Source organism: Pantherophis guttatus, chromosome 7 (assembly GCF_059756535.1).
Source record: "Pantherophis guttatus breed Tessera chromosome 7, ASM5975653v1, whole genome shotgun sequence".
NCBI lineage: Eukaryota > Metazoa > Chordata > Lepidosauria > Squamata > Colubridae > Pantherophis > Pantherophis guttatus.
In genome coordinates this window covers 28,142,481-28,168,519 of record NC_142069.1, presented here as the reverse complement: position 1 = coordinate 28,168,519, position 26,039 = coordinate 28,142,481, and the positions used below count along the sequence as shown (strand labels likewise).

Sequence of the window (26,039 nt, the reverse complement as noted above, 5' to 3'; positions counted from 1 at the left end):
TTTTATCCTTTAATTCATAATCAATCTTATACCATCACTTCTGTGTGCGTATCAATACTACTCTGCAAGATCAGACCACCTTCATTCACGTTTATCAAATCCTTCCTCTTTATTATTTTAATTTTATTTCATCTATTAATCCATACTTTTTACAATTTATTCCTCTTATATTGAACATTATATAAGATTATGTATCTTACCAAATTAACCCATAAGTCATTGGCTTCCCCTCCTATCATGACTTGTGGTCAAGTAAGGCTTTCATGTTGCCTATTTTAGTAAGATAGGTAAGGTATAGACTTAGTCGTACCTGTGCTTCATTTAGTCAAGGACAGTACCAGTCAGTTTTGGCATATTTTAGCCAGCATGCCACAAGCACAAACATACCAATTTTTATATCGTGTATGTTCACACTATTCTTTGCAAGCTGGGATGAAGTTAACTTCCAGGCCAGCCCACTGTTACTTGCATTCCATCGGTTAGGAAGTAAATTCAGTGACCTAATGAGTTCATTTATCAATAGATTGATGTTAAAGTAGGAATTCAGGAGACTTTTGAGCTGTTAAAAATAGTTGTTTCTCAGGATTTTTCTTGATTCTTTCCAGAGATTTATGGACAGATAGACGGACAGATAGATCAGATTAGATAGATAGATAGATAGATAGATAGATAGATAGATAGATACATACATACATACATACATACATACATACATACATACATAAACATGGATGTTTTGGTTGATTTGTGATTGCATGCCTGGTAGCTTTAGATGCTGTTTTGGCAAATAATTGCTAGTTCAGTCAATTTTTTAATACTAGTTTTTTACTAATAAATTAGTTTGGTTTCTTAAAAGGTTGCCAATTTATTTTATCTACCAAACCATTGCATCTTATTCTAAAACCTTTCTGATTTTATACATATATATATATATATATATATGTATGTATGTATGTATGTATGTATGTATGTATGTATGTATGTATGTTTTCTCAGGCTTTCACGGGTGTTTGTATGTAGGTCTTTGGTTATTCGGGTCTTCTCCCACGTAAAATTGGAAGTGTCTTGGCGACGTTTCGACGAAGTCTCATTTGTCATCTTCAGGCTGGTGTTCTCGGCTTCGTGCTTCCAGGAAGCACGAAGCCGAGAACACCAGCCTGAAGATGACGAATGAGACTTCGTCGAAACGTCGCCAAGACACTTCCAATTTTACGTGGGAGAAGACCCGAATAACCAAAGACCTATATATACATACATACATACATACATACATACATACATACATATATATATATATATATATATATATATATATATATATATATACACATACACATACATACATACATACATACATATATATATATATATATATATATATATATACACATACATACATACATACATACATATATATATATATATATGTCTTTTAATAAATATATATAATAAATATTATACGTAAGTGACTATTGGTTATTCTGACACATAAAAGTATATGATTATCCTAGTTACAATTAGATTACAATATTTGATTTTTAAAGCTTGATTTTCACAAGGAGTTTGTGTACATTTTACTCTGATTTCAGGAACTTGCAGCTGCTGAACGTGCCAAGCGCCAGGCTCAACAAGAGAGGGATGAACTGGCTGATGAGATTGCTAACAGTAGTGGTAAAGGGTGAGTAGTAACACTTTTTTCTTTCTTTCATGGAGCAATAAGGCTGTTCTGCAAACGATGTTCCATAGTGCCTGTATCTTAAGTGCTGATAATTAGATATATCGTATTTTTCAGACTAAAAGTTGCTCCGAAGTATAAGATATACCTAGCTTTTGGGGAGGAAAACAAGAAAAAAACCCTGCCTCCCAGCAATTTGCCTCCTTGCAGCAAACAGCGTGGTCAGCTTCAGCACAGCCTGATTTAGCACGAGCAGCTGATTGGCAGTTGGATCTGCCTCCCGGAATACCTCCTATCAGTTGTTCCAGGCTGTGGGGATGCAGTTTGCTGCTTGCTGTAAGGAGGTAAATTGCTGGGAGGCAGAGGCCGAAGGGTGGGGGCCGGCGGGTGGGTGCGGCTTCGGCAATATTTGCTGTATAAGACACATAGACATTTCCACCCATGGTTTTTTTTGGGGGGGGGGAGTGCGTCTTATACTCCAAAAAGTATGTAAAATGTTCTTTTTCTGGAGGTAGAGGGATTAGCTCATAACTTTTTGAGAATTGCTTATACAAGATAAAGTATGTTTTTCTTTAAAATGTTGTATATGAATATATTCCTTTTGTATCTCAGAGCTTTGGCCTTGGAAGAAAAACGTCGCTTGGAGGCTCGGATAGCTCAGCTTGAAGAAGAATTGGAGGAAGAGCAGAGTAATACAGAGTTGGTGAATGATCGTCTCAAGAAGGCAAATCTTCAGGTATTTGCTTGAGAGGTTTCAATTAGTTTGAGTTTAGAATGCTGTGTGAAATCTAAATTAGTGGCTTTTAAACCATGGTTAATGGCTTAATATATCATGCAATATCAACTGATTGTGATATATTCAACAAACTATCAATAAGCAAGATATTACTTAGATATCAAGCAGTGATAACTTGTGCAGCTTCTGATAAATGTTTACTTTATCAAAATAAAAGAAAATTACATGTGTAATATATATAATCTATATAATTATATGTATATAATTTTCCTTATTGGCACTGAACACAGATAACTTTTCTATACTCTCCTGCCCTGCATCATTTCAACATAAAGGATAAGATTTTAATAAAAGTGACAAAAATGGGGAAAGGAAAGATTAAAGGATGTGGAGGAAGAAATATTCATATACATGATGTTAACATACCTCTTATTCTCTTTCCCAGATTGATCAGATAAATACAGATCTGAATGCAGAACGCAGTAATGCCCAGAAAAATGAAAATGCTCGGCAGCAAGCAGAGCGTCAGAATAAGGAACTAAAGGCAAAACTTCAGGAAATGGAGAGTGCTGTGAAATCTAAATACAAGTCTTCTATCACTGCTCTTGAGGCAAAAATAGTACAGCTGGAGGAACAGCTCGACACTGAGACAAAGTAGGTATTGATAATCTACCACAAGTTCACTCTCCAGTTGTTGCAGTTTAATAGCCCTGTACATTTATTTTATTTTATTTTATTTTTGAATTTGTATATCGCCCTTCTCCCTGAGGACTCAGGGCGGTGAACAGCCAAGTAAAAACATAGACTACAAATATTAAAATACAATTAAAAAGATATATAAATTTGGCCCCATTAATTAAAAACGATAACGAAACAATTAAAAACACTTAAAGACAAATCAAAGACATGATTTGTCTTTACCTAGAGGAACAATGGAAGGAGATAGAAGCTGGAGTTATTGAGAGCGATTTACATGGTCAAAATTCAGCAGCCTTTTGCACATACCATCTAAACTTTAAGTGCTGATTATTCTGTCCTTCATTAAATCCTGGAAATGACGTCCTTAGAAAAGGATTGAGTGAAAGGCAGATCAGTCAGTGTGACTGCTGAGGTCTTTCAAGTTATCTACAATACAAAATTAATCTTTGAAGTAGATGTATATGGAAAATTGTGTACTGGCCCTCAGTGACTCCAGTTTCTAGCCCCTTCAATTGTTCCACTGTACATTAAACTGTTATGTTTCTCCTGTTTAGCAGTTTTTGGATTAGGAAAAAGTTGTTTCAATGGAAGAGAATATTTATAGCTCAAGGTCGAATTGTAAATTTTTTGTACTCTCTGAGCTTGGTTGTTTTCTTGTAGATGGTTCATTACCAAACTAGGTAACATTTTCAGTGCTTGGAGTCAGATTTGCTCTCATTTTATATACTAGTGGCTTGCTCTGTCAGTGTTGGTGGTAGTGGTTTCTGGATTAGACTATTGTTTACTGTTAGCTTGTTTGCCATGCAGGACAAACATAACTGTTCGGTGTAGTGCAGCAGGGTGCTCCTTTTTTTTTTTTTTTGGATTTGATTTATATGCCGCCCTTCTCCGGAGACTCATGGCGGCTTATTTATATTTATACAAAGTCAGCTTATTGCCCCCACAATCCGGGTCCTCATTTTACCTACCTTAGAAAGGATGGAAGGCTGAGTCAACCTTGAGCCTGGTGAGATTTGAACTTGCAGTAATTGCAGGCAGCTGATGTTAATAACAGTGCTTTAGTCTTCTGCGCCACCAGGGCTCTTCATCTTGCTTGATGATGGCAAGCACACAGCTCAGACTACAGAGAGCCTTCATAGAGTAACCAAGTGGCATCCCATTTTCTATTTGTTTTGGTCCTAACTGAAACTTCACTTAGATATTGCAGCTTGTTGCAGTGCCAACTTCAAAGCCTTTCAGTCTTTTAACCTTTAGTCTATTTGTGCAGTTAATAAGCAGACATGCATGACCTATCTGCTTTCTTTAAAGGGAACGCCAGGCTGCCAGCAAGCAGGTCCGACGTACTGAGAAGAAACTGAAGGATGTTGTTCTACAAGTGGAAGATGAAAGACGCAATGCTGAACAATACAAAGATCAGGTATGTGCATTTTCAAAACCAATGCTTGATAATCCAAGCTGCATGGCAGAAACCATTATCTACCACACTACAAAGTTCAACTGTTTAGCAAGTTAATATATTAGCAGTATTGTCCTTTATTGATTTCTACAACCTTTTTGCTACGACCAAATATTCCTGCGTTAATACATTTTTGTCAGTCTTGTATGTGATTGGGTAATCAGGATGTCTAGTAATGGAACTTCTCAATTTTAGGATTGAGGTATCATTTGTATTGCTTAACTTTTAAACCCTGGAATCATAGATCAATCTCCAAGAGAAGAAGGAACCTAGTGTATTCAAAGCGGATACAACTGAATGTTACATTAGGATCAGGAAACTTTGTTCAAGTTCTCATTGTATGACTTTGGGCCAGGTACTAGCATCTTGGCCAAACATACCCATAGAACACTTACTTTGATACAGATTGTCCTTATGTAGTACTGTGAGCTATTAGGGGAAAGGAAGGATTTCAAAATAATAATAAATGAAATTGACTTTGCATTGTCGTGTTCAGGACTATTCTATATTAGAAGTGTACTAATACTTCAGAAGAAGTACTTATGCCATTTCAAATTGTGAAGCAACTTTGTCAGAATGGAAAAAAAAACATGATTTAATAATTTGAAGTGTTTTGCTAGGCACCTCTTTTAAAGAATTCACACTTAGTTTATAGGCGGCATGTCAAAGATTCCAAGTCAGGATTGATACCTGTATGTGAATAAACTATGACCCTGATGATTCCTCTTTTTTGCACTACAGGCAGATAAGATAAATGCACGCTTGAAGCAACTTAAGCGTCAACTGGAAGAGACAGAAGAAGAAGCACAACGAGCCAACGCAGCTCGCAGAAAGCTGCAACGAGAACTGGAGGATATCACTGAAACCGCTGATGCCATGAACCGGGAGGTTACTTCCCTGAAAAGCAAACTTAGGTAAAATTGCTGTTCACATGAACTTGACTTAATGTTTCTACCTTGAGCATGCTAATGTCTGAATGAGTAGATTGCCTAAGAATGGAATACCAGTGTTCCCATTTAACTTGTGTTACTTTCTCCAATAGACGAGGAGATTTGCCCTTTGTGATGACACGCCGGATTCCCAGGAAGGGACCAGGTGAAATATCTGATGAAGAATTGGATGGCAAGACAGATGGTGGTGATGCCAAAGCTACTGAATAGAATTGCTTCCAGGTTACGCATTATCAAAAGACCTACCCTCCCTTTGTCACAAAACCGTTCTAAAGTATGCTGGGGAAAGCGGATCATAGTGTTGCAATGTTTCTTGGACTATTTGGAGCCATCAGACATTAGTGTCATCTCTCCCAGCATCACACTCTTTTGTATTGAATGCCAAAGAGTCTGTAGTCTGATATGAGACTGGGCACTACAGATGCCTATAACATTGATTGTTCTTCCCACAGCTGCCAGTAAATGTTTGTAATCTGGTGGGAAAGAGTACTTTTTGTTGCTATAAATCAACTATTTTCTTCTAATAACAAGTTTGTGATAGAGGCAAGGAACCACCCTTTATTCCTCCTCTTTTGTTTGCTTTTGGCAATCATGTTCGGTGACCTCATAGTTTTGACTTCTTCAGTCTGTCCACTTAGCAGTGTAAGGTCATGTTGAATAGGAAAAGCAAGGATTCCCAGCATGCCTTCCAAATGTCTTTGAAATCATGTAGATCACAAAGTCTCAGGAATGGATGAAGGAGAAGGAAGCTTCTCTTACAAGAGACTTTATTAATTTGATCCCTCCTTGTAACCAATACCTGGACAGTTCTGAAGTGCAATGGTGTCTCAGGCTTTATGTCTAAGATGGAATGAACCAATAGTTAATGGCAAGTCAAGAAAGCATCAAGTTTTCCTATGTTCTTATTGGAGAACCTGTTTGGGACCAAATATATTTAATGGTAAGAAACAGAACTTAGTGGGTTTGAATGGAGTATGGGCAAAGAAGTGCTTCTTTACTATAATGTCCAAGCCTCTAGCTCTATAATCAGGGGATAGGTTTAGTTATTCTGCACAGTGACTAAGAGTATATTAAATAAGAAAAAAAAACTTTTAATCTGCACAGATGATATGTTGAAGACCTTGGTATCTCTTGTTTATAAGTAATTAAGAAAATACAGTAAAGGTCTTTATCACTGCCTTTCTATGGGGACTGCAATTATATAGATAGTCTTTACTTTTCTACACCATACACTGGTTGCTGGATTTATCTGTATACTTAACCATATTGTATATGCTGCATTTAAACTTCTAAGTAAATGACAAATTAAAATAAGAATATCCTATACTGTATGGTTATTGCTCTCACTGCAGGAACCTCCTATCCTTGTTGCTGTCACCAAACTAAATTTGCAAACCTTTTTTTTATATAATAAGTGCCTTAGCATGTGTCTCCACTACAGTCAGTAATGGATTGCCGGTGCTCCTCTAACAATAAAGATTATCCATGTACTACCATCTGCCGTGTGTACTTCTCTACCATGTGTTGGAATACAGTGAAAGTGAGAGGAGCTGCCCTAATGGAGCAAATTACGTGCCTCTGTTTTGTACTAAACAGGATGCAGACAGGTACCTATTGCTAGAGATCGATAAGAACTGTCTTGCTGTGAAGAGTTTCTGATGAAAGACTAGGGTTTCTCACACAGCACATAAGATAAGGATAGTGGGGAATATGTGTTTGGATATAAAATAATCCAGCATGATTATGGTAGCCCTATCCTTCTGCATTAAAATAAAATTAAAAAAAAAAAAACCAAAAAACATTCCTAGAGTTCTTGCAGAATCCCAACTATAAACTAAAGGAGGCCAGTACTGGCATTGTATCTGTTATCTGCGGCTAAGGGCTATATATAAATCACACGTTCGACTATGCACTTAAAATGTTTTGTTATATAAAATGGAATCATCTGAGGCAAACAGTGACTTCTTCGCATGCAACGCTGGGAATTTGCTAACATGGCTTGTTGAACAACTGACTCTATTCTGCTTTCCATAAGTCATAATGGATGTGTTATATCACTTTAATTCAAAACTCAACAAACTTCATTAAACTTTAGCGTCATGTGTTAATTTGGTAATAAGATCTGAACACGAAGCTCTGTGCTAGATAATGGAAAGTTTTCAATCAAGCAAATGTATTTATGCTTCTCCAGCAAATAATTGGAACCCCCCCCCCCAAAAAAAAACCCCCCACAAAACTCTTGGATATTCTTATAGTGTGTAATGCTGCTGTTTTGCAAAACCCACCAGCCAAGAACACTACGTGGCAAAAAGGCAGTCTTGATTTAGTATCACAGTTGGGACTGGAATTTCCAGTGTAAGTCTATGTGGCCGTAAAGTGAGACTTCACATGACTGGACCCAGTTTAATGACCATTTTACCACTGCTGTTAAGCGAATCACATGGTCATTAAGTGAATCACACGACTGTTAAAGGAATAACAGTTATGTGACTCCAACTTCCTGTTGACTTTGCTTGTCAGAAGCCAGCTAGGAAGGTTTTAAATCACGATGCAACCTGTTGCAAATGTGAGCCAGTTCACATGACTGTAGGGGGTGTGTGTGTGTGTGATGGTAGTAATTTTAAGGACGGGTCACAATTCACTATTTCAGAGGTGGTCATAACTTTCAACCATTGTTAAACAAAAGGTTGGGGTTAGGATTAAGGACTACCTGTAGTCCCATTTCAATATACCTGTAGGAAACGGTCATCTGATTCCTTTAGAAAGGTGGCACAGTCCAATTCTATTTTCTAACTGCCAAACTGGTACTCATAAATAGCAGAAATGAAATAATCCATTTTAACTGAAAACCTTCGGTCATTTTGATATACGGTATAAAATAGGAAGATCAATATTTTAGAGCTTGATTTTTTTTAAATTTGATATATTTTAGTTGATAACAAATATTAGTAATGTAATGAAAATCAACACAGCTATATTCAAATACAGAAATTTCTTTTAAAGAATAAACAATCTCTGGTAGTCTAGATATTGCTGAACTATAATTTTCAGAAACCCTAGGTAACACTCTGGGAAGCATATCATGATACTAATTTAATTTATCCATCAATTCCTCATAATCCTATTAGAGTAACAGTTATAATGATTAAGGATACCTTTTAAAATAATGAAAAGGATGCATCTGAAAATAAAGTGCAGCACTTCAAATTAGTTGGTACCTTAGTTTAGATGTTTATATCTCTTTTTTAAATGAGTGTAGAACAATTCACAAAACAAATGACCTTAAACAAAAGCGCAATAAAAACAGCTCCTAAATTATGTTCTGCAATCAAGTTAATTTCCAACATTATTTTAAAAAGAAAAAGCAACATGCTAAGTAGATCACATATATTAAGTAATGATTCTCTTCCAAAGGGTACGTTTATAATAATTTTTATGACCTGAAGAAACATAACATAGTGATATTCAGGGGCAGGGGATGGTAATAAGGCTCAAAACCAAAACCGAAAGGACTGATTGATGTTAGATGCAAGGGATAAAATTCAAGGATTATGCTCAGGCCCTCCAAAGGGAAATTTAGTCACCCAGAGATCCCTTCTAGAGTTCAATTGGCTGAACAGTTTTTCAAGATTGCTTTTCTTCAATTCTATGAAGACACAACTGAGATTATGCACTGCATCTTGTGGTGAGACATGAAGTGTGGTTAGGAGTTGCATGATATAATTGCAACATAAACTTATACTGGCTGATACATACATGTCAGGCTAAAACATAGTTAGTTTGTGATACAGCTTGAAACAGAATGGGAATGGGGAGGAAAAGAATTTAAGTGCTGAGAAAAAGGATGTCTTACTCAGTTTTTGAGAACCCCTGCCTACATAAACTTGTAGATTGCCAAGATTATACCTATGTTTTATAGAGAGCAAACACAAGGCAACTCCACACACCCCCAAGTCTTGGGAAGACAAGATTGAGAAAACTTCAAATATACAAAGGGATGTTTTTATATTATCATCAAATATATGCAATAGAGAGATTCAAACCATTATTGGAGAGTTGGGAAACAAGCTGTAAGGAAAGGACTTTGCTGCACTTATTTATTGTTAGTTATTTGATAGTAGTAGCCGTTAGGCAATATACATTAAAAACAAAAAACAAAGTCACTACTTTGAAAAAATGATTTTTTTTTTATGTTATCTAATTCTGGGTTTTATTTAATTGATCAAACTAAGTAATAATTTTAATTAGCAATTTTATGATGTTTGTGTGTCTATATTTTTCTTGACTGTACACCGCCTTGAGTCCTACGGGAGAAAGGCGGTATAGAAATATAATAAATAAATAAATAAAATAAATAAATAAAAAATACAAATACCATAAATATAAATGTAATTTGAATTCAGAACCAAAAATTGGATAATTTTATTCACCAATCATTGTTTTAGGTTGAACAGTGAAGTGTCTGAAAAATGAAGCTAAGAGTAAGTTGTCTTTGGCATCACTGTCAGTAAAACAGTCTGACAACTTTTATAAAACAGCTCAGTTTCCTTTCAAAATCTAAAATAAAAATAAATTTACAAAAATTTCCATCTTCTTCAACTATCACACATTGGTTAGGGCTTTAAATTTTATATCAAGAAGTCCACTGAGAATTAAGGAGATGGAAACCAGCAACTCAGTTATCAACAGGCAGACAGCTATCAGATGTCCTCCTTTTGACCACACAGAAACAAAATCCCAACATTATGAGGACAAGTGAACAGTTTACCAACAAAACTAAATATGACTGCCAAAGATTCAAAATTGGAAGCAAAACTATATATTGGGTTGCATTATTTATTCATGCATCAAATAAGTTTCAAAACTGACTTCCAACTACACAGGAATGTTTTTCAATTACACAAAAAATGATGATAGAAAAGAGACAAATTTTCATGGCTGACGGGAATTCTAGGAGTTGAAATCCCTACATCTTCAAGTGGCCAGCAGTGAGAAACACTTCTAAATATACAAGCTGAGATTGGATTTTACTTTTTTCCCCCAGTTACATGTTTCTTTATCATTCTGCAACCTTTCTATTTATCAGACCTCTAGATCTGAAAAAAAAATCCAGGGATTGAGTTATGTATGAAATCTTCCTTAAGACTAAGAACTTCTCTTCTACTGTCTGATTTGTGACATAGGAAGGTTACACACACATTACATACACATTACACACACATTACACACACCTACTTCCTGGACATCTCAACTCACTGGGCCATGTTTTTCAACTTTGGCAACTTAAGATATGCACTTTTAAAGTCCTAGAATTCCCCAGCCACCATGCCAGATATGGAATTCTGGGAATTGAAGTCCATATCTTAAAAGCTGCCAAAGTTGAGAAACACTGCACAACAGTGATAGCTGAAAAGCAACATCTTTTACCTAACATTGTCAAATACGCTTTTATACAATCTTTTCAATCAAGTTTAGCAATGGTTGAAAATGCAGAATTTTTAGCACACCAATAGTATCTACCATATTATTCCAACACCTAATCTCTGCTATGTTCAAATGGTAAAGCATCAGTAATTAATCTCCCTAAAACCCTTTCTTCTCAAACTTAGAAAGATTTTGGTTCCCGTTGATCACCGGATATCCTTTTCGACCCTTCTGTATCTAATACAAAGACTTCAGGAGGGCTTGACCAGAGAGAAAGACAAAGTGTATGTAAGTGTGTATACAGAAATACATAATTAAAAGAATAGAATAGAATAGATTTTTTTTATTGGTCAAGTGTGATTGGACGCACAAGGAATTTGTCTTGGTGCATATGCTCTCTGTACATAAAAGAAAAGATACGTTCATCAAGAATTATAAGGTACAACACTTAATGATAATCATAGGGTACAAATAAGCAATCAGAAAACAATCTCAATATAAATCGTAAGGATACAAGCAACAAAGTTACAGTCATACAATCATAAGTGAAAGGAGATGGGAACGATGAGAAGATTAATAGTAGTGCAGACTTAGTAAATAGTTTGACAGTGTTGAGGGAATTATTTGTTTAGCAGAGTGATGGCATTCGGGAAAAAACTGTTTTTGTGTCTAGGTGTTCTGGTGTGCAGTGCTCTATAGCGTCGTTTTGAGGGTAGGAGTTGAAACAGTTTATGTCCAGGATGCGAGGGGTCTGTAGATATTTTCACAGCCCTCTTTTTGACTCCTGCAGTATACAGGTCCTCAATGGAAGGCATGAAAGTACCTTCCAAAACGCGGAAAATAACAATCCTAAACCATCCTATCTCCAAATTAAATTCCATAAACCTCGCGGTAAACTTGCGGGTTTAGTGTTTGAAGTATTTACGGTCGCAAATTGGAATCCCGGGAATGCTCCCCCTTTTAGAAAAAAGGGGAGCGATTATAAACGTTTACCGTATGGCGCTGGCAGCGAAGGAACCGAACTAAGGAACGTGACTGTCTAGCGCGGCTTCTTCGAGTGGGGAGAGAGAGAGAGAGACAGACATGAGAGGACCCTGATTGTTTTATCTATAAAATAGAGACCCAACGATCTTGCACTTCATCTTGCATCGCCTTAGCTGGGGCGGGGGGAAAAAAACGCCGCCCCGAGCGCCTGGCTTCCTCTGCCGCCGCTCGACAAAATCAGCCACCTCAGGCCTTCCCTCCTCTCAACGCGCCCGCCTTCCCGGGCGAAGTATCAAGTATCGCCAGTAGCTCCGCCCTTCGCCTCCCCTCCTCACCCCCCCCCAGCCCTCTTCGCCATTTACGAAGATTGCCGAACGGGAAGGAAGGAGGGGATCGTAGGGCGCCGTAACTCCCCTCCGGCTTTTCCGAAGACAATCGAAGGGCTTCGGCCTCTCTTCCTCCCTCCCTCCCTCCCTGTCTCTGGCGGCGATTGCTCTTGCTGGGGCCGCCGCGATCTCCTCCGGGGCTTTCAGCGCTGCTCGGCGGGCCCTTGTCCGAGGTGTCTCGCGGCGGGGGCTTCCGCTGGGGCCGTCTGCTCGCAGGGCTCCCCTCGGCGGGGGCAGAGACGTTTTCCAGCCGTGCTCCCGGGGGTCCTGGCTGGACCCGGCGGGCTGGGCCTGAGAACCGCGGCGGAGAAAGAGCGATCGGTGGTCGGCTTGTGGGGACTGTGAAGCGGCGGCGGCGGCGGCGGCGGCGGCTGCAGCGGCTCCCCCTAGGGGAAGCGGGGCGGCCGGGGTCCGGCTCGGATGGCGGAGGGCATCCAGCACCAGCAGCTCGTGCCCGGCGTCGGCGTCCCAGCCCCTCGAGGGCTCAAGCGGGAATCCGAACTGGAGCAGCCCATGTCCGGCGGGGACGGAGCCGAGAGCGGCCAGAGCAAGAGGCTGCGGACGGAGGCGGAGGCGGACGGAGGCGGCATGCAGGTTAGCAGCACTGGCGGCCGTGCCGCCACCCTCGACGGTCCCCCGGTGGCCGTCAAAGGCGCGCTTCCCTCGCCCACGTTCACGCGCAGCGCGGGTGGGCTCAGCGGAGCTCGGGCAGCAGGATGCTAGTCCCGTGGAGGAGCCCGTTCCTGGGGTGTCGAGGGTGGGGTGGGGGGGGGGGTGCAGCCAGGCGAGCAGGCAGGCATTCGCAAATAGGAGAGGCCCAGGAGCCCCCACCGGGCTCGGTCTTGGAGGAGGAGAGCGAAATGCCTCACGGCCTCCCTCCCTGAGGGCTCCCTACAGAGCAGCGCCCTGGCTGGGACACGAGTGGTAGTGGACGTAGAGGTTGTCACAATAATTGCACCTACGGAGACCGGTGTTTTGTTGCACGGCCGCGTGTTGGGAAGCCTCAATCCATGAGGGCATTTTCGAAGGGACTGATGATCAGAATGAGGAAGCCTGGAGTGGAATGAGCACCCGATGGTTTAGGTCAGTGTTTCTCAACCTTGGAAGCTTGAAGATGGGTGGACTTCAACTCCCAGAATCCCCCAGCCAGCAGAGCTGGCTGGGGGATTCTGGGAGTTGAAGTCCACCCATCTTCAAGCTTCCAAGGTTGAGAAACACTGGTTTAGGTGGTTGCTCTATAGGTTACAACTAGGTCGCCTTTTCATCTGGATTAGACTTCCTCAGAGTGGGTAACCTGAAGGTGTGTTGATTTGCAGCTTTCACCACCTCCAATAAAGGTAGATTGTAGTCCAGGACATAATAAGGATTCGTCTTTGAAGGTAGCTCATCTAGAATAATAATCCAAACTTTAAGAAAGTTTCTTAGGGCTCCTAATGCCTTCGTTATTTAATTTTGGAAGAACTGTAGCCAGTGTTTTAGGAAGCCACTTTGATCTTGTTTCTTTCTTTCTTTTTTTTTCAATTTGATTTATATGCCGCCCTTCTCTGGAAACTCAGGGCGGCTTACAATGTGCTCAGCAATATCCTTCATCCTTTTGTATATTTTATACAAAGTCAGCTTATTGCCCCCACAACTGGGTCCTCAATTTACCTACCTTGGAAAGGATGGAAGGCTGAGTCAACCTTGAGCCTTGGCGAGATTCGAACCTGCAGTAATTGCAGGCAGCTGGTCTTAATAACCAGCTTAATAACAGGGTGCATTAGACCACTGTACTACCAAGGCTCTTACTTTCTGTCTTAAGACTGCAGCTAGATAATACTCACCTGGGTGCAAGGATGTAATCTTATCCATACCTTTCTGGAAGTAAGCCTCACGCTGAAGGACTTATTTCTGTAACAGACATTTGTAGCAGTGAACTGTTAGTCCTATTGAACCTTGAATAATTTTTTTATGAATGGACATGCCTAGGATTGTATTTCAAATGGAATTACTTTGAATTTATAAAGCTTTATGTGAGTCATAAAGCAGGTGTATCTGTGGGTTCTTTGAAAAAAATAAACATTTGTTCATAATAAAGATAGCAAATAGAGTTCATTCACATTATATGTTGGCCAACTCATCTGGCCAAAGAGCAACTGACATTTTCTACAAAAAGTAAGTACAGATGTGAACTGATTAAAACAAAAAAATAAATAAAGAGCAACTGAAATTCTTTTGGGGGCATGAGCTGTATAGCATTTACCACCTCCCTTTTTCTAAAGGTTTATTTTATCCTCATGTTATGTGAAAAGTTCCAGAAGTTTCAAAAGGGTACATGCTATTTTGCAATCTGGAGTTGACCTGATAGGGCTGTTGCCTCAATATGGATTTTGGATTCAGTATCTCTGGTGAGATATCACCCAGCTTGCCATAAGAATGGCAACTTCAAGCAGAGCAAAGATTTTCTGTGCAAAAGAATCCTGATATATTTTAATACACAATTATATTTTGAATTACGTGTGGCCTTTGTTGCTTTTTGACATACAGGTCTGGATCCATATTTATTTGTTCAACTTTTATGGCACAGATCTCATTGATACAGCAACTCTGGGCACCTTACAACATGATTAAAAACTAAAAAAGTACCACAAACAATTAAATTAGAAGAATTAAATAGTGCTCTGAATAAATATTCCTGTTAGCTTTAGAAATTTTTATGTCTGCTTACTACAGTTGCTAGCTTGAAACATGTGGCTTGGGTGAAAACGATAGGCAAAGCTACTTAGTTACGATGACCATAGTAGAGGGATTTGTAGAATAGGACATGAGGTTTTATAAGGAAACTGATTCTAGGATAAGTGTTCTTTGACAAGCCTTATTTAAGATTCTACGCTTGTATTTTTTTTTTTAAATTGAAATAAAATTAATAATAGTCAACTGTATACCTCAAACAGATTTTCCCATTTCTTCTTATAGAAACAGCGTTAAAGGTTGATAGCATTCTTTGGCTACTACCATCTACAGATGTTACAACAGTGTGAAAGAGCCTAGAGGGTATGGTTCACATCTACCATATTACAAATTGCAAGTAATAAAAATGGCAGAGAGGAACCAGACAGTTTACCAGAAATTACAGAAAGGATATTGTTTTGGGATAAACTCTAAGCTACATACTGCATCACTTTCATGCAGAAGTTCTTCGTTTAGGGAACCAGTGTGATGTAGAGGTAATGCTATTGGAATGGCACTGAGAAAACCTAGATTGTAGTCAGTCCTCATGAATCAGATTCATTCTCTCTCAGCCCAACCTGCCTCAAAAGGTTATTGTAGGGAAAAATAGAAAGAAGGAATGCTATCTATGCTGCCTTGAGCTCCTGAATAAAATACTGCATGTAAATTACAAATAAATTTTGTTTTCCATTAGTTTTTCATTTGAAAGATTCTGATTTAATTAGGAAACAAAGGATTTTGAGGTGAGGATGAAAAAAGAATCTTGAAATGGTCGTATAGAAAGAACGCGTTCAAGTTGTAGAACAATATATGAAGGAAGAGTGAATAAGTTGAAAAGAAAAGGAAGAGTGAGAATATTATAGATAAATGTCATTGATGAGATCTTTAAAAAAGTGAGAAGTTTAAATAATAGACGATCGATCTATGAATTGGTGTATGAGCATGATGGAAGCAAGGATGGTTAGCCTGGTTCCAATAATATGGGGAAATACACTTACATGAAAAACTTTAGATCAAATTGTAAGTTTCACTGAATTCCAAAATGAACAGGTTCTGTTTGGCAGTTCTGGCCAGTTTGGGAGACTATTTTAGCAAAGGTATTTCTTGGTCTTCAAACTAAAGCTTGAAAAGAGTGGATGTTTTGGTAGACAGTAATCTGAAACATGCTACCAAATTAACATTAAATTAACATTAAATTATTTACAACAGCGGCCCCAATCTTTTGGGGTACCAGGAACCGGTACCATGGAGAGAGCTTTCGTGTGTTACAGTGTCTGCATCCTGCGGATGGGGCTTTGCTTGTTTGCAGGGCCCGGTGCCATGAACTGGAGGTTGGGGACCCCTGACCTACAGGAAAGAGGAAAAATGTTTTGGAATGGCCTGTTCAGGTCCTGGTGTAATACTGTTGAAAATCTGTGGGGAGATCTCAATGCCTGCAAGAGTCCTGATTATTTCTGAGCTAGAAATTTTTATAAGGAATAGTGAGGAACAATTCTCAAAACAGAAACAAAAAGATTTTTCAGTCTAAAGGAAAAAAAGCTATTACTTCTGCCAAAGGAAATATTTCAAAACACCTACTATATTCACTCTTTTCTAATTTTGAATCTCCATATAATTTCACATATAATAAGTAGGTGTTTCATGCAGAAGTTGTATCAGTTTTTATTCACTCTAGAGATTTATTGAAACATACAATTTGACTTGGGGATATATGAATTTTTGCACTTCAACTTGATCTAGTTGATTTTCTTTCCTTTTGTTTTATCTCCTGTCTATTTTCTTTTGTTTACTACTGTTTACTTTTTGTGCACTCTGCATAACATATCCTGAAGGGAATAGTATGATGGCTGTTACGTTGTATTTGAAAATGTCAGAATTTTTGTATGTTTAGTAACACCTGAACTTATGAAATTGGAGGCTGTACCATCTTTGATAGTTTTAACTGTTTGAAGAGCAGATGAGTTGTTGTGAATACTTCATTATGAACTACAAAGCTAATATACTCTATACTCAGAAAAATTGCCTAAAACAAAACTATATTTAACAGAAATATAATATGTTGCTAGCTTTCCTTGGACAAGTAAGTAGGTGGCGTTGGTACTCATTCTGTTGTTGACACCAACAATACAGTAGTACTACTTTTTAATATTCGCATATTTCTGCATACTTTTAAAAATGTTTTAGATATTAAGGCTTGCTTACCTTGTAGATTTAAAACTTTTAAAGCTTGTTTTATTAATATAGTTCCTGATGTAAGAACATTGAGTGAATTTGGAAGAAAAATTGAAGAAGAAAAAAGAATCTAGTCAGTATCTAGATGACAAATGTCCCTTGAGAAGTATTTGCTAGAACAGGAATTATGGTGACACACCATTTAGAATTAGAATTAGAATTTTTTATTGGCCAAGTGTGATTGGACACACAAGGAATTTGTCTTGGTGCATATGCTCTCATAAAAGAAAAGAAAAGAAAGTTTATGTGTATACTATTAAAACTCTGATGTCTGTTCATAATTGGTGAAATGATACATCATAGGGCAACAATTTTTGAATCAACATATCTCACATAGGATAACTTACATCCAAAATCCAGGATCCATTACTTCTGTGGGAATGAAATTTTGAAAAGTTGGTGCTACGGTGCTACGGTGCTTGCTGATGGAATGGATTCAGGCAAGTGAAGCAAGGCAAGCGTTGCAACTAGCAGCTAAGGTAAGCAAGCTGGAGGGGAAAAACTTTTTTCCTTTTACATGGCTCTGGCGATCCAAGCTGAGTTGCCTGATTAGCAGGCAACTCAGCTGGGATCGTCAGAGCTTGGATCGTCAGAGCCATGTAAAAGGAAAAAACTTTTTTTCTTTCGGGCGATCCCAGCTGCGTTGCCTGATTAGCAGCTGGGATCGTCAGAGCTTGGATCGCTAGAGCCATGTAAAAGGAAAAAACTTTTTTTCTTTTACATGGCTCTGGCGATCCCAGCTGCGTTGCCTGATTAGCAGCTGGGATCGTCAGAGCTTGGATCGCCAGAGCCATGTAAAAGGAAAAAACTTTTTTTCTTTTACATGGCTCTGGCGATCCCAGCTGCGTTGCCTGATTAGCAGCTGGGATCGTCAGAGCTTGGATCGCTAGAGCCATTTAAGGCTCGTCAGAGCCTTTCGGGCTGGTCTGCTTGGTTACAGGAGAACGACACCAGGCATATAAGACGACCCCCGACTTTTGAGAAGATTTTCATATGTTAAAAAGTCGTCTTATACACCAGAAAATACGGTATGCCATCTTTTGTGCTGGAGAGGGTTGCACTGCCCCCTGGCAAACCTGGGGCACAATTTGGGGGTCCTCTTAGATCCATAATTCCTGCTTGAGCAGCAATTGCAATTATGGTTAGGAGGGCCTTTGCACAGCTTCATTTTGTATTTCAGTTGCACTGTTCCTGGATCAGGAGCTCTGTTCACATTTACTTCCTAGCCACCTCCAGATTGAACTACTGCAATGTTCTCTATATGGGACTGCCCTTGAGTATCCACAAGCTTCAACTGCTGCGGAAGGCAATAGGACAGACAGTTATATGTGTTTGTGGAATAGCAATTGTCACACTTCTGCTCCATGAGCTGCATTATTGCCAGCTTGTTTCTGGCTTCAATAGAAGGTGCTGGTTTAACCTTTAAAGACCTTCATGGTATGGGACAGGGATATCTGAGATACCGTCTCTTCTCAAATATTTCTGCACATTCTATTAGATTGGGCAGAGAAGGCAAACTTTGGGTCCTGTCTACCAGGAACTTACCACTTGGTGGGCTCTAGAATGCCAGATTCTTGGCTGTGATGCCCACCTTATGGGACATCCTCCCCCCCCCCTTCTGAAGTGAAGTTAGCTCCATCCCTGTTAATGTTCCATAAATCCTTCAAGACCTGGCTAAATCATCAGATTGGGGGTCCCAGGGTACCAGTGATACTCTAAAATGGCTCCATCTTTGTGCATAATTTACTCTCTCTAGTGGTTTGTATTTGAATAAAGACTGTTTTATATTTTTAAAAAACAATGATTACTTTTATATACTTATTTAATTGTATGCCACCAAAGTTACTTCTTGTGAGATGGTTGGCCATAAAAAGTTGATAGTTAGATAATAGATGGTCCTATTTTCATCCCGTTTGAGATGGGGTACTGGAAGCCACATGTGGCTGTGTAAACAACCTGTGTAAAGTTCTTGGTTTGTCCAAGAAACCATGTTGGGAAAAAAAAATCCATACTGCTCTAACAGCCTTCCATTTTATGGTTTGGATCCATTTAATTTTTGGTATATATAGTGGCATGTAACAGATCTTGACTTTTCCAGCAATCTTTTCCTTTCTCAAAGGATCATTTGGACATTGGAGAATCTTACTGAATCCCAAGGGTAATGGCATAGAAGCATCAAGAGGGAAGAATTGGAAGAAGGCCAGAAATGATTTTTCCCCTACCATGCACTTCTGTCCTATATTCCATATCATTCAGCAAGGTCATCCAGTCCTCATAATCAGTTTCACAAGGGAAGTTTCAGATGTGTTGATCCAAGCCAATATTGCATTGTCCTTTTTGTTTATTATTTTGTCCTTTTTGTTTATTGGAAGAATTTTAACATTAGCTTTACAAACATATTTCTTTATTCTTAGTAGTAAACATTTCAGTTAGTTATACTACAAATATATAGTTTCTTTACTACTGTTCAGTCCAAATAGAGATAGAACTCTACTGTCAACTTAGGGTTTATTGTTTTTTGTTTTTTTTTGTAGGGTTTTCAGTACAGTAAGCAAAATAATGAACCTATCACACCACAATACAATGAATATTGGTGATAGACCCTTTCTTCCTGATTAATGAGATTTCTTATATGAATTAATACTATCATAAAAAAGTTGAATCTCCCTTAGTGCTTACAACTGATCACCTTTTAATCAGGGAATTGTATTATAAAAATAGATATGATGACAAATATTATCTTCAGCCATTGGTAATTAATTGCCATGATTATATATCACCTATTAGACATGTGAAAATACTGCATTTTTTTTCTTTTTAAGTTACACTTCATTCATTGTGCTTTATAGATGGATTATACTAAGATTTCCAAAGTTGCTAGCTGGAATTACTAAAATTACAAAAAAATATCTGCTTCAGTGGGTTTTGTTGCTGATATTTTTCACGTTTCACAATTAAATTGCCATAATATTTCTTCTACATTTCCATTTTTATCTAACTATTAGAAAGTCAGTGGTTTGCATATGAATTGAGTTCATAAATCACACCCCTAAATAGAAATAGCACTCAGACTTATATATTGCTTTACAGCCCTCTCTAAGCCGTTTACAGAATCAGCATATTGCCCCCCCCAAACAATCTGGGTCCTCATTTTATTTTATTTATTTATTTATTTATTTATTTATTTATTAAATTTATATACCGCCCTATTCCTAAGGGACTCAGGGCAGTGAACAGCGAACGATAAAAATACATGTAATACAAACGTTAATAATAAAAAACCAATTAAAATATACTTTAAAATATTTTACCCACATCGGAAGGATGGAAGGCTGAGTCAACCTTGAGCCTGGTGAGATTTGAACTGCCAAATTGCAGGCAGCCAGCAGTCAGCAGAAGTAACCTGCAGTAATGCACTCTAACCACTGCTCCACCATGGCTCATTAAATGATGGGTTACAAGTATAGCTGGACACTCATAATCAGTAACATAAAAAACAAGCACCTTAATATGGCTTAGCAAGATGTGTGAACTTAACCTAGGTTAATACAAGCTATTATTTGTAGTATACAATTGCCAGTTCTGGAGTGCAAAAAACTATAGATCCATAAAGTTGGTATTAGTAGATGCAAAAAACCTAGTATAAATTTTTGCACCCCAGATTTGGCAGTTTTCTATTATTGCTACAAACAGATTTAGATTGCAGAGGAGCAAGTAATGGTACAGTAATTCAGTACCTAGGCAGACTTAAACGTCTAGATATAAGCATGCTTCATGTATGATATTTTAAATTCCAGGCCAAAGAGCAGAGCTGGAAACAATATCTTGATACAATATATGGTATCAAGAAGTATGGACACTGTGCCATTTATTTATTTATTTTATTTTTTAAAATTTATATACTGCCCTTCTCCCTCAGGACTCAGGGCGGTATACAGCCAGAATTAAGAACATGAAATACAAATATTAAAAAACAATTAAAATATATATAAATTTGGCCCAAAAATTAAAAATCACAAACCAATTTAAAACTTTTAAAAATTTCTTCTTAAGCCAGCCCGGCTTGCTGGAAAAAGTGGGTTTTAAGGGCACGGCGGAAGGCACTGAGGTCCTGGATTCTCCTTATCTCTGGGGGCAACTGATTCCAGAGGGTAGGTGCCCCCACAGAGAAGGCCCTCCCCCTGGGGGTCACCAGCCTACATTGTTTGGCTGATGGCACCCTGAGGAGGCCCTCTCTGTGGGAGCGCACGGGTCGATGGGAGGTCGTCGGTAGCAGCAGGCGGTCTCGAAGAAAGCTAGGCCCTATGCCATGGAGCGCTTTAAAGGTGATGACCAACACCTTGAAGCGCACCCGTAAGACCACTGGGAGCCAGTGCAGCTCGCGCAGGAGCGGTGTTACATGGGAGCGCCATGCTGCTCCCGTCACTACCCGCGCTGCTACGTTCTGGACCAGTTGGAGCCTCCGGGTGCTCTTCAAGGGGAGCCCCATGTAGAGAGCGTTGCAGTAGTCAAGGCGAGAGGTGACGAGGGCGTGAGTGACTGTGCACAGGGAATCCCGATCAAGAAAGGGGCGCAACTGGCGAATCAGGCGAACCTGACAAAAGGTCCCCCTGGTTACAGCCGTCAGATGTTCCTCCAAGGACAGCTGCATATCCAGGAGGACTCCCAGATTGCGAGCCCTTTCTGTGGGGGCCAAAGACTCGCCCCCAATAGTCAGTGATGGAGTCAACTGACTATATCGGGATGCCGGGAGCCACAGCCACTCAGTCTTGGAAGGATTGAGCTTGAGCCTGTTCCTCCCCATCCAGATCCGCACAGCTTCCAGGCACTGGGACATCACTTCAAGGGCATCGTTGGGGTGGCCTGGAGTGGAGATGTACAGCTGGGTGTCATCAGCGTACTGGTGGTATCTCATCCCGAAGCCACGGATGATCTTGCCCAGCGGCTTCACATAAATGTTGAACAGAAGGGGCGAGAGGACCGATCCCTGCGGCACTCCACAGATGAGAGGCCTCGAGGTCGACCTCTGCCCCCCTGCCAACACAAATTGCGACTGGTCGGAGAGAAAGGAGGAGAACCACGGTGCCTCCCACCCCCAACTCTTCCAGCCGGTGCAGCATGATACCATGGTCGACGGTATCAAAAGCTGCTGAGAGATCTAACAGGACCAGAATAGAGGAACAACCCCTGTCCCGAGCCCTCCAGAGATCATCAACCAACGTGACCAATGCCGTTTCCGTGCTGTGCCCAGACCTGAAACCCGACTGGAACGGATCTAGATAAAATGTTTCCTCCAGGAATTGTGGAAACTGTCGCGCGACCACACTCTCAACAACCTTCGCCATGCATTTCTTTGTGCCATTCGTGATCCCCTTCAGGAGCAGATAGCTTTATGTAGTTGGGTTTCATTATCTAATCCATCTCTGATCAGCCTGGATAAATCCTGTTTAACCTGCCTTGATCTTGTTAGCAGAGTGGCATAAAGCTGCCTGAGCTGGGATTGGGATAAATCGGATCATGATTGCTGTATGAATCTAGGATTTATTTCCTGTAGAGATGAAATAGCTGCAGCAAAATGTTTGACCTAAGTGGTTTCCTTAAATGGCAGATGTGCTATGTTTATACTAAAAGATTTGGGTGCTTTTATAGAATCTCAGTAATCCTCCTGCTGTATCTCGGTCTCTGATACTAGCAGTGCTTATGTAGTATCTTAATACATTATCTACTTTTCTGCTGATGTACTGCACTTTTGCTAAGCATTACTGTAGATACAAATATACTTGAACTGTATAATAGATAGCATTTAGGGCATTACAAATTGCAAACCAGTTTTGGTCTACAAGTACATAGGAATGAATTTGCAGTGCAATCTGTAGGATTCCTACATGATAGCAGGAGATAAATACAGAAGTATTAAAATGTTTACGTGTTTAGTTACTGATATCCTATGGCTGCAGGAGAACTTAAAATCCTTGTAGTATAAGAAATTGCTTAATAGTATTGCTATTAAGGAAAGGAAGCATTTTCCCCAAGATACTTAACATTCTTTACATACCACATGCCTTACATCCTCTGTTCATACTGACCCTTATAAGAATTTGCTAGTTGTACCTGATTATATCCTACTTGCAATGCAATCTTGGATTTATTACTTATCTCTTACGCTATCTAGCTGCTGAGTCATCTTTACAGCCATAGGAAAATTGATCACCAGAAGTACTTATTTTGTCATGGAATACTCTCCCAATAGCTATTTTGTGTTGAAGGGCTCTCCTAGCATTCAAAATCTTTTTTTTTTTAAAAAAAAGTTAAATTGTTTTTTAGTACAGCAGGTCTCTTAATTCAAATGGAAGGGAGAGAAAGAATGAATTTGAATTCTTTCTTGAATTTTACAGGTAGCCCTCAACTTACGATCCCAATTGAACCCAACATTTCTATAGCTATGCAAGGCAGTTAAGTGAGTTTTGCCTCATTTTACAACCTTTCTTGCCACAGTTATTAAATGAATCACTGTAATTGTTAAGTTAGTCGTATAGTTATTAAGTAAATTGGGCTTCCCCATTGATTTTCTTATCAAAAGGTCTCAAAAAGTAATCACATAACCCAGTGATGAAATCTGGCCAGCTCTATCCGGCTTGCGTGAACTGGTAGCGCCGGTAGCAGGAGGCTCCGCCCACGCGAGTGCGCAAGCTCACATTCCCGAACCAGTAGTGAAGGTAAGTGCATTTCACCACTGACATAACCCCAGAACACTGCAACTGTGATAAATACAAGTCAGTTGCCAAACATCTGAATTTTGATCATGTGACTGTGGGGATGCTGTAACAATCGTAAAAGTGAAAAATGGTGATAAGTTACTTTTTAAAAATACTATTGTAACTTTGAACTGTCGCTAAACAGATAATTGTATGGCATAGTCTGGATGACATTGTTATAGACTAAGAACTCCAAAACATTTGACTATATTGTTGAGAATAATTTTCTTTGCTTCTTTGTTGAAAAAAAAAAGACTAATTAAAATATTGACAACACATATGAACAATTCATCCAGTAAGATCAGTTTTAATTTTCTATTTCCATTGCTTTTTTTTACATTAAACCTATTTCTGAAAAAGCCACAATCGTATACATAGGAAGTTTATTATTTATTTTACAAATTCATATGCTGCCCCTTTCCAGATGGGTCTAGGCAATTTACAGTATAAAAAGATAAACATTAAAAATCACACATAGTCCGTTAGAAGCCAGAAACATATAAAACATTTAAAAAGCCTGCATGAAAAGGTTGGTTTGGGGCCCCCGAGTAAACTATAAAGAGGAGAGGATATCCCTTATCTCTGACGGCCATTTGTTTCTCGTTGAACAAATACCAAAACTATTGGAAATGTTATTTGCTTGCCAGAATCCATATGGATTGAGGCATCTTATAAAGATTCCAAATAAATGAATGAATATCCTAGTTTTTGTTATAAGACTTTTTACAGTTAAATAGAATAGATAGAATATCTATTTTAATTTTAATTAAAATCAATATAATAAAGATGGTGACATTTCAAAATTGTGCAGCAGTTTTGTTGGCCATTTTCTTTAATTTCTACCTAATGTGGCTATATGGTGCAAAGTTATCCATAATCTGTAAGCAAACCATTAGAAGCCAGATGATTGGTATTTTTTGTTACAGAATAAAACTTTGTGTATAGATTGTGCTGCCTGGCATTTTATGTTTTCCTTTGTAGTCTAAAAGACTGTGACTTGGTAGGGCTTCATTATAACCATGAGTTTATCAATTATAATACAATGAGCAGTAGTTTTTTTAAAAATTCTTGTAATGATGATGATGATGAAATGACAAAAGAATGATGATAGCAATGGAAGAAAAATATAAAAACAACTCCAAAAATTGTAATAGAATTAATTGCTGTCATTTATGCAGAGATATGCCAAAGTTACTATTTCTAATGAATTGTAAAAGTTGATAGGGTTATTGAATGATTATGCAAATTTTCATGAAAGAAATATTTTGAGAGAGTTGGTGCTTGAATTTTTAATACAGGTAGTCCTCAGGTGCCTATTATGATTGCAATGGTCGTAAATGTGACCAACATTATTTTACCACACTTTTTTTAACTGTTCTTTGCAAAAGTGACGGTTATTATTGTGAATGCCACAGTTGTTAAGCGAATGTCACGATTGTTAAGTGAGCCCATTGTTCACTATGGTGCGGTTTCCCCAAAACCCGGGAATGCTGGGTTTTGATAAAATCATTGTAAAATGTGGTCACATGACTGGGATGTTGCAAATGGCTGTAAATTTGGTCATATTGCAGAGCACCTAAAATATGCTTACATGATCGCAGTGGGGTGACATCAAACTTTGGGTTGTAAGTCCCTCTTTTCAGGTACCATATTTTTCAGAGTATAAGATGCTCTGGACTATAAAACACACCTACCTTTTTTGGGGAGAAAAACAAGAAAAAAAATTACCTTGCCTCCCAGCAATTTGCCTCCTTGCAGCAAACAGCCTGTTTCAGTTTCAGCACAGTCTGATTAGCACAAGAAAAAAAAATCTGCCTCTGCCTCCCAGCAATTTGCCTCCTTGCAGCAAACAGCCTGCTTCAGTTTCAGCACAGATTGATTAGCACAAGCAGCTGATTGTCGGTTGGATCGGCCTCCTGAGGATCAGGTGTTTCAGGCTGCAGGGATTGCTATAGTCCCGTGATGGCGAACCTATGGCATGTGTGCCACAGTTGGCACGCAAAGCCATATTGGTGGGCACGCATTGCCCTAGC

The 26,039-nt window shown here is 39.0% G+C and overlaps 2 protein-coding genes across 31 annotated transcripts in view; both read left to right on the top strand.

Annotated features, from left to right (window-relative positions):
- MYH9 (myosin heavy chain 9) overlaps positions 1 to 7,012 on the top strand; it is a 72,297-nt gene extending 65,285 nt beyond the window's left edge. For all 6 annotated transcript variants that reach the window (XM_034402846.3, XM_034402845.3, XM_087873855.1 and 3 more), the window contains exons 36-41: positions 1,590 to 1,678; positions 2,288 to 2,411; positions 2,857 to 3,065; positions 4,419 to 4,527; positions 5,308 to 5,480; positions 5,609 to 7,012. In XM_034402846.3, the coding sequence (XP_034258737.1) occupies positions 1,590 to 1,678; positions 2,288 to 2,411; positions 2,857 to 3,065; positions 4,419 to 4,527; positions 5,308 to 5,480; positions 5,609 to 5,726 (822 nt within the window). In that variant the 3' untranslated portion in view covers positions 5,727 to 7,012. The remainder of the gene's footprint in view (positions 1 to 1,589; positions 1,679 to 2,287; positions 2,412 to 2,856; positions 3,066 to 4,418; positions 4,528 to 5,307; positions 5,481 to 5,608) is intronic.
- Positions 7,013 to 11,903: 4,891 nt separating this feature from the next.
- Positions 11,904 to 26,039, top strand: part of RBFOX2 (RNA binding fox-1 homolog 2) — a 204,777-nt gene continuing 190,641 nt past the window's right edge. For 14 of the 25 annotated variants that reach the window (XR_015728879.1, XR_015728878.1, XR_015728876.1 and 11 more), the window contains exon 1: positions 12,268 to 12,904. Coding sequence is in view for 18 of the 25 variants with exons in the window: in XM_087873837.1 (XP_087729963.1) it covers positions 12,731 to 12,904 (174 nt within the window). In the remaining 7 variants the exon portion in view is untranslated. Of the gene's footprint in view, positions 12,905 to 26,039 lie in introns of all 25 variants that reach the window. The other 11 variants (XM_087873836.1, XM_060694546.2, XM_087873830.1 and 8 more) reach the window with 6 other exon arrangements.